The 9,209-nt window shown below is 40.6% G+C and overlaps 1 protein-coding gene across 2 annotated transcripts in view; it reads right to left on the reverse strand.

The window, feature by feature from the left end:
- Positions 1-4,529: 4,529 nt before the first annotated feature.
- meis2b (Meis homeobox 2b) overlaps positions 4,530-9,209 on the reverse strand; it is a 21,860-nt gene continuing 17,180 nt past the window's right edge. For both annotated transcript variants that reach the window (XM_046836421.1, XM_046836420.1), the window contains 4 exons: positions 8,380-8,438; positions 7,505-7,594; positions 5,988-6,057; positions 4,530-4,653 (listed from right to left, as the gene is read on the reverse strand). In XM_046836421.1, coding sequence (XP_046692377.1) covers positions 5,999-6,057; positions 7,505-7,594; positions 8,380-8,438 — 208 coding nt within the window. In that variant the 3' untranslated portion in view covers positions 4,530-4,653; positions 5,988-5,998. The remainder of the gene's footprint in view (positions 4,654-5,987; positions 6,058-7,504; positions 7,595-8,379; positions 8,439-9,209) is intronic.

Raw genomic sequence — 9,209 nt, forward strand, 5'->3', positions numbered from 1 at the left:
GGATATTTGGATGCTGTCGTCTCCTCACTCTCACACGTTCACTCAGGTTTGTTGATGGTGGTGTGGTGGGTCGTCTCTTATCCCAGAGATCCTCATGTCTGTGTTTCCTTCTGCTTCTCCCTTAAGTTATGCTGCTACAGTGAATCTCACCAGAGTCCAAACTGCACAGTGACATTAACTTTCATACAACAATCAGGAGACTTAATAATCCATATCCTTCTCTTCCTGTCACCCTCTTCTCTCTCTCTCTCTCTCTCTCTCTCTCTCTCTCTCTCTCTCTCTCTCTCTCTCTCTCTCTCTCTCTCTCTCTCTCTTTAACAGTTAAACATGCTCCTGAGGTTCCAGTGATCACTGTTCCTGCCCCTCTTTCCTCCTCAGATCTTCTCATTTCATCCTGGTCTGCCTCTGGATGATGTTCTCTTTGTTTGGAGGTGACTCTGTGCAGCTGGAGATGTTTCTCATCAACACCCTTGAGATTTATGAAATTCCGGAGTAAGATCAGCTTTGAGGATGGATTTGGACTGTAGTTCCATCCTCCAACAGTCTCCTACTCAGTGTAGGAGACTCAGGACTACAGTTTGCTTCTGATCTCCATCACTGCACCTCAACATCGTTTATCTGTAAGAAATGGACATTCGGTGGCACCCAGATGAGGATGAGGTTCCCTCTTGAGAACAAACTTATTCACTCTTTATCACCACATTATCTTGAGACAATGTTCACTGCTAAAATCACAATACAAATTTAATTGAATTGAATGAAAAATATTATGGAATATTAGAAATAAAAAACACTGGCATTTTTCTCCTATTTTTCTCACTTTGTATATATGCCATGTTGAGCCAAATCTCCATGGAGGAGCTTCATCGGGCAGTGGTAGTCCAGTGGTTAAGGCTCTGGGTTACTGATCACAAGGTCAGCGGTTCAAGCCCCAGCACAGCCAAGCTACCACTGTTGAGCCCTTGAGCAAGGCACTTAACCCTATCAGCTCCAGGGGCGCCGTACCATGGCTGACCCTGCGCTCTGACCCCAGCTTCCAGATGAGTTGGGATATGCGAAAAAACTAGAAATTTCCCCACTGTGGGACGAATAAAGGTTAAATTATTATTATTATTATCTCTGCTCTACAGCAATGATCCCTGCACTTCTCATATAGCAAATCTCATAAACCCATATTTTATTCACAATAAAACATATGTAGTTTAAAACATGTGTAAAGTGAGGAAATGTACCATTTTAAGGAAAAAACCATTTAGTAACTACTGAGGTTAACTAACAGCAGGTCAGTGAGATGATTGAGGTATAAATAGTGTTTCTTATAGAAGCAGAGTCTCTCAGAAGATGGGCGGAGCTTCACCAATCTGTGAAACATTGTGACACTACAAACTGTTGAATCATTTCTGGAGAAATCTCTGTGTACAGAAGAACAAGTGGAGAAAACCAATATTGGATGTGTGTGTTCTTCAGACCCTCAGGGGTCACTGCCGTTTAAACACTCATGATTCATTAACACCTCATAAACACCTCCAGAAATCACTTGCTGTGAGCAGTTTGTCATCCACACATGCAGGTTCAATCTCAATCAGGCAAAGAAGAAGCTATGCGTGAACATGATCCAGAAATGCTGACATCCTCTCCTCCATCTTCTCTTTCTATGTTCTGTTTTCATTATTGTAGTATTTATTTTATTTATTGGATTTTAAATGTGGGAAGTAAAGCTCGGTGGTTAAGACTCTGGGTTACTGATCAGAAGGTCGTGGGTTCAAGCCAAGCTGTCATTCTTGGGGCCCTTTGAGTAAGACCTTTAACCCTTTGTGCTCCAGGGGGCGCTGTATTATGGCTGACCCTGCACTCTGACCCCAGCTTCTTAACATCACTGGATATACAAAAAAAAAGAATTTCACTGTGCTGTAAAGTCGATATGACAAGTAAAAAGACTGAATTCGTGTGTTTTTTTATATGTAATACCACAAAAAACTGCTTTCAGATTCATAAAAAAACTTCAGTCATTTTTACTTCTTTTTTAAAGACAAACGTATAAATATAGTCACAAATATATAATAATGAGTGAAACAGGAATAAACACAAGTCTCAGGCACTTTTACAAAGAAAACATTTATTACAAGAAAGTGTGTGTGTGTGTGTGTGTGCGTGCGTGCGTGCGTGCGTGCGTGAGTGTGTGCGTGCGTGCGTGCGTGTGTGTGTGTGTGTGTGTGTGTGTGAGTGACATAAAGAGAGGAAACTTTACAACACTTTACACATGTTCTGATGAATGAAACCCCCTGTTTAATAATCCCCTCACACGTGTACCAGTCTGAGTGTGAAGCTGAACAGCGTCTCACACATCTACGAAGTATAAACTCAAATCATCTCAGACTGTAGAAGGTTTGAGGCATGGGGAAGTGGCAGCTCACTGCTGAGATTTTAGACCTTGTGATCAGAAGGTTGTGAGCTCAAATCCCAGCACCACCGAGCTGCTACTGCATGCTGGGCCCCTGAGCAAGGCCCCTGATCCTCACCTGCTCAGGTGTGTAAAGGAGAGAACTCGGGATAAAGAGATGTCTGATAAAAGCAGCACATGAAAAAGAGAAATATGTAGTTGACTTCCTGTAGAAAATGTACACTTCCTGGTTCAGAGAGAAGCTCAGAGATTCACCAACCAGAGAGATGGAGAGAGTGATGATGATGATGATGATGATGATGATGATGATGATCAGATATTTGGTCATTTTCATCCAAATAAAAATAATTAAACAAACAAACAAACAAATAAATAAATAAATAAAAACATCCTAATAAACATTAGATTCATTACAGACATAAACTCCAAAACTCCAAACGTCCTCTTATCTTCTCTCTTCTGATTCACAGTCGATGGAAGGTGTGTGTGTGTGTGTCTGTGTGTGTCTGTGTGATCCCCAAACAGCTGCCTAAGAGACATAAAGGAAACATAAAGACATAATAAGACACACATTCGACCTGTCTCACAGCCACCACCTCCTGTTTCTAAGCAACAAAGACCGTCTCCATCTCCAGGGCAACACGGGCGGGGCTTCTGCTCATCCCGATCAGCCAATCGTAAATGTTTATGCTAATCGAGTAGTTAATCTTTTTAAATTTGAATGTAATTAGTGAGAAGCAGGACGTCGGCAGGGACGGATCATGTGATCATGTCGTTCACATCACTGACCGTGTCAGAGGGTGTGGTTTACTTCACGTGATGTGATTGGATGAATGAGCTGAAGCTCCGCCTTTTCAAGCAGTTACAGCTGTAATTTACATTGATTATAGTGTTTATTCCCATATTCATTTAATTTCATTTGCAATTGTATACAAATGTGCAGCCGATTTCTGCAAATAACAAAATATATACAGTATATTGTAGTTTCATGTGTAGCTTTTTTAAATAGATCAGATTTTTATGATAAATCTTTTTTTCACATAAATTAACAAATCTCTTATTCACAATGACTTTCTCTTTATTTATTACTTTATTATTTTATTTACACCATAAAATTAAATATTTAAAATGTAATCATTAGAAGAGCGTTTCTGTCAGAGTTTTATTCCAATTTTAATATTGTAATACATTTATTTCATCCTTTAGGATACCAAAATATACTTCATTATTTATTTTATTTTATTTTATTTTATTTTATTTTATTTTATTTTATTTTATTTATTCATTCACGTGAAGAAAAACACAATGCTGTTAGAGCACAGAGGAGAACACAGACGTGTCCGCTTGAGTAAAGTCACTTTAATAAAAGTGTGTGTGTGTGTGTGTGTGTGTGTGTGTGTGTGTGCAAAGTGGGGCACATATTTACATATAAAATAACTCTATTAATCACAGTAAGTGTGGTTCATGTGCGGCTCACTGGGTGCCTCTGTGTGCGTGCATGCGTGCGTGCGTGTGTGTGTGTGTGTGTGTGTGTGTGAGTGACATAAAGAGAGGAAACTTTACAACACTTTACACATGTTCTGATGAATGAAACCCCCTGTTTAATAATCCCCTCACACGTGTACCAGTCTGAGTGTGAAGCTGAACAGCGTCTCACACATCTACGAAGTATAAACTCAAATCATCTCAGACTGTAGAAGGTTTGAGGCATGGGGAAGTGGCAGCTCACTGCTGAGATTTTAGACCTTGTGATCAGAAGGTTGTGAGCTCAAATCCCAGCACCACCGAGCTGCTACTGCATGCTGGGCCCCTGAGCAAGGCCCCTGATCCTCACCTGCTCAGGTGTGTAAAGGAGAGAACTCGGGATAAAGAGATGTCTGATAAAAGCAGCACATGAAAAAGAGAAATATGTAGTTGACTTCCTGTAGAAAATGTACACTTCCTGGTTCAGAGAGAAGCTCAGAGATTCACCAACCAGAGAGAGATGGAGAGAGTGATGATGATGATGATGATGATGATGATGATGATGATGATGATCAGATATTTGGTCATTTTCATCCAAATAAAAATAATTAAACAAACAAACAAACAAATAAATAAATAAATAAAACATCCTAATAAACATTAGATTCATTACAGACATAAACTCCAAAACTCCAAACGTCCTCTTATCTTCTCTCTTCTGATTCACAGTCGATGGAAGGTGTGTGTGTGTGTGTGTGTGTGTGTCTGTGTGATCCCCAAACAGCTGCCTAAGAGACATAAAGGAAACATAAAGACATAATAAGACACACATTCGACCTGTCTCACAGCCACCACCTCCTGTTTCTAAGCAACAAAGACCGTCTCCATCTCCAGGGCAACACGGGCGGGGCTTCTGCTCATCCCGATCAGCCAATCGTAAATGTTTATGCTAATCGAGTAGTTAATCTTTTTAAATTTGAATGTAATTAGTGAGAAGCAGGACGTCGGCAGGGACGGATCATGTGATCATGTCGTTCACATCACTGACCGTGTCAGAGGGTGTGGTTTACTTCACGTGATGTGATTGGATGAATGAGCTGAAGCTCCGCCTTTTCAAGCAGTTACAGCTGTAATTTACATTGATTATAGTGTTTATTCCCATATTCATTTAATTTCATTTGCAATTGTATACAAATGTGCAGCCGATTTCTGCAAATAACAAAATATATACAGTATATTGTAGTTTCATGTGTAGCTTTTTTAAATAGATCAGATTTTTATGATAAATCTTTTTTTCACATAAATTAACAAATCTCTTATTCACAATGACTTTCTCTTTATTTATTACTTTATTATTTTATTTACACCATAAAATTAAATATTTAAAATGTAATCATTAGAAGAGCGTTTCTGTCAGAGTTTTATTCCAATTTTAATATTGTAATACATTTATTTCATCCTTTAGGATACCAAAATATACTTCATTATTTATTTATTTATTTATTTATTTATTTATTTATTTATTCATTCACGTGAAGAAAAAAACACAATGCTGTTAGAGCACAGAGGAGAACACAGACGTGTCCGCTTGAGTAAAGTCACTTTAATAAAAGTGTGTGTGTGTGTGTGTGTGTGTGTGTGTGTGCAAAGTGGGGCACGTATTTACATATAAAATAACTCTATTAATCACAGTAAGTGTGGTTCATGTGCGGCTCACTGGGTGCCTCTGTGTGCGTGCATGCGTGCATGCGTGTGCGTGTGTGTGTGTGTGTGTGTGTGTGTGTGTGTGTGTGTGTGTGTGTGTGTGTATTAAATAAAACTCACTCCTGTAAGTGTATCATGCATCTTCATTTGTGTCGTGGCTGAAAGATGTGAGACGGAGGAGTATGAGAGTGAGATGAAGGGATAATCCGATTTCAGCAGCAGCAGACAGAGGGAGGAGAAAACTCACACAGACGGCTAGACGGCTCCCAGGGTTCTGAGGAGAACCGCTTCTAGAACTTACAGCTTTATGTGTGTGTGTGTGTGTGTGTGTGTGTGTGTGTGTGTGTGTGTGTGTGTGTCTAAGGGTCAGTGTACAGTGTTGATAAAATGGGATGGATTTAAGTGGAAACTCACACACCTGCTGGAGTCCTACATGTACTGCCACTGTCCATCCATCGCCATGTTCATACCCATACCTCCCATTGCACCTGCAGCACACACACACACACACACACACACACACACACACACACACACACACACACACAAAAGTCACACAAATGTAAGTGTTGGGAGACATGATGTTTATGGAAGGAGTCTCCAGTGCCAGAATGTGGTGGTTATTTCTCTGTAACTGCGACTCGGACAGTAGTGCAGGTTTATATCAATGCGCTCGCGCAGATACGTTATGGTTTCCATAGCAACAGCATGTTTACAGGGGTGTGTAGCGGGCACGCTCCACTGCTAACACACTGATATGTAAAGATGAGAGTAATCACTGATATGATGAAGTTTTCATAAAGGAAGCTGATGTTTATCTACAACTCCAATTTCAGATTGTTGTGACACTGTTGGGTAAAATGTAAACAAAAACAGAATGTAATGATTAGAAAATCTCATCAGCCCATATTTAATTCACAATAAAACATAGAAAACAAATCTTTAAACTGATTAAATGTGCCATTTTAAAGGAAAAAAATTTTTTTTAATTTGATCTCTGCAACACGTTTAAAAAAAGTGTTTTGTGACGGAGCAACAAAAATCTGAAAAAAGTGCTAAAAAATCAAACATTTGGAAAAACATTTTGCATCTTGATTGAAATCATTGTCTGTGAAAACAGTTCTCCGTGTCATCCACAAATGCAGGTTAAATCTCTATCATGCAAAGAAGAAGGTATGCGTAAACATGATCCAGAAACTCCAAAGCTCATTTAAAAAGTGGGAAACTGTTCTATGGTCAGATGAATCGTGATTTTAATTTTAGTCTTCTTAGGGAAGATCTTGTATATTTGAGCAAGACAATGCTAACTGCATACTGCATCTACATTATACTTATACAATATACTTATTGATGCTGCACAGTGGGAAACTCGGTCCTGTCACAACGTTTCAAGACATTTTGCACCATCAAATTCTAAATGACCTTATTTTTTCTTTAAAATGGTATAAATTCTCAATTTATATATTTGATATGTTCTGGCTCATTGTGAATAATGTGGATTTATGAGATTTGCATTCGGTTTTTGTTTACATTTTGCACATTGTCCCAACTATTTTGGAACTGGGTTTGTAAGATTTCTGGAAGGAGTCTCCAGTGTCAGTGGTAAAGCTGTTTAATTATTAGCTTCAAGAGAAAGAATAGAGAGAATAGAAAGAGACTGGTGAGGGAACGAGTGTTTAAATCATTTATATAATGTAAGTTATATATATTTATATAATGTAAGTGAGAACAGGAAGTAATTTATCTCATCGATAGTATATGTAACTATAAATTGATAAAAAGTATAATGTGTTTATTAATACATTTAAATTGTAATCTACGGGCAAAAAGGAATGAAACCTGGACATGGGGTTAAAGGTAATATACTTTATAATAAAAAAACTGAGTGTTTGATTGATTGATTGATTGATTGACTGATTATTTAGGATGTCATACCTGGAGCTCGAAGGCTCATGTGCTGCTGTCCGTCCAACATGAAGCCCCCCATGGTCTGAGCATCAGGACTGAATGGAGTTCCTTGAGTCACTGCAGCAAAAACACAATAACACAACAGAACACAAATATCAATTCACATCACAACTGAATCACACCAGCTTCCTCTATACACCTGGACTCGGGTAGTAGCAGTTCTGTCTGCTCCATTACTATTATTATACACTGTACAGACAAAAGGACACCTGACCATAAGATTGCTATGTGCTTCTATTTGTACATCCACCTTAAGTGTGTGCTCACTGTTATAATGAGCTTCACTCTTCTGGGAAGATGTTCCACTAGATTTAGTGGAGATTCATTTAGCTACAATGGTGTTAGTAAAGTCAGGTACTGATGAAGGTGAGGTGAGGAGGCCTGGGGTGCAGTCAGTGTTCACATTTATCCCAAAGGTCTTCAGAGCTTTATAGCAGGAGATCTTCCACTCCAACCCATAAAAAGCAGATCTTCATGGAGCTGGCATGGTGCACAAAAGCACTGTCATGCTGGAACAGGCTAGGTCAGGTTTGTGATTGTTAGCATTTGGATTTCTGGTCATTGGTTGTGAATCCAGATTGCAGAGATCTCATTTAGGCAGATTGTTAGTGTAAAAGTGTGAGTGTGTACAAAGGGATCACATCCCACCACATCACCTGCTCTCTGAGGGTACTGGACACTGAACATGTGATAAATGAACACTATGTCGTTTTTATAAACCAGATAGCAGCTTTGATTACTACACTGCACAGGGGGCGGGCAGAGTTTAAGCAGCTTTTCTTTAATGGGCTGGGCATGTGGGCGGAGCCTGAATCTAAATCAGTAGAGGTGTGTGAGGGTACCTGCTCGGTTGGACTGGTCGATCATGGGCTGTACTATCCTTCTGCGGGCATTAATGAACCTGAAACCAAAACACACTGTAATTAACACACTGTAATTAACACAGTGATGGAATGAAACAGTCTGTAATCTGATTAAACTGAGTCATGATCAGCTCAGTGTTACTTATATACACACACTAATAAAATAAAAAGTAGGTTGGGGAGAGAATCTGTCAACCTGCTCCTGCCCTGTGCCAAGCCTCTGCAGCCCTGTTCCTGCCCTGTCCCACACCACTTAAGCCCTGCTCTACCAGACTTCAGCCTTGTTCCACCCCACTCCTGCCCTGCTCCAGCCCTGCACCACTCCCCTCAAGCCCTGCTCTTCCCCACTTCAGCCCTGCTATAGCCCTGCTTCTGATTGCTTTACACCTCCGAAACCCTGTTCCTACCCTGCTCTACCCCTCTGTCCCTGTTTATCCCCCCTCCATCCCTGCTTCTGCCCTGCAGCACTACCCTCAAGCCCTGCTCTCCCCAACTCCAGCCCTGCAACAGCCCTTCTCCTGCCTGTTTCAACCACTCCAGCCCTTCTCTAACCCACTGTAGCACTTCTCTTCCCACTCCAGCCCTGCTCCATCCCCTCCAAACATGCTCCACCACACTTCAGCTCTGCTCCACCCCTCCAACCCTTCACTACTCCCCTCCAGCCCTGCTTCACCCCACTCTAGCCCTTCCCTACCCTACTCCAGCCCTGCTCCACCCACTCCAGCCCTGCTTCGCCCCAAACCAGCCCTGCTCTGCTCTCCTTCAGCCATGCTCTACCCCCTCTAGCCCTGCTCTATCTCACTTAAGCC

The sequence above is a fragment of the Silurus meridionalis genome, chromosome 23 (assembly GCF_014805685.1).
Source record: "Silurus meridionalis isolate SWU-2019-XX chromosome 23, ASM1480568v1, whole genome shotgun sequence".
In the NCBI taxonomy this organism is placed as follows: Eukaryota; Metazoa; Chordata; class Actinopteri; order Siluriformes; family Siluridae; genus Silurus; species Silurus meridionalis.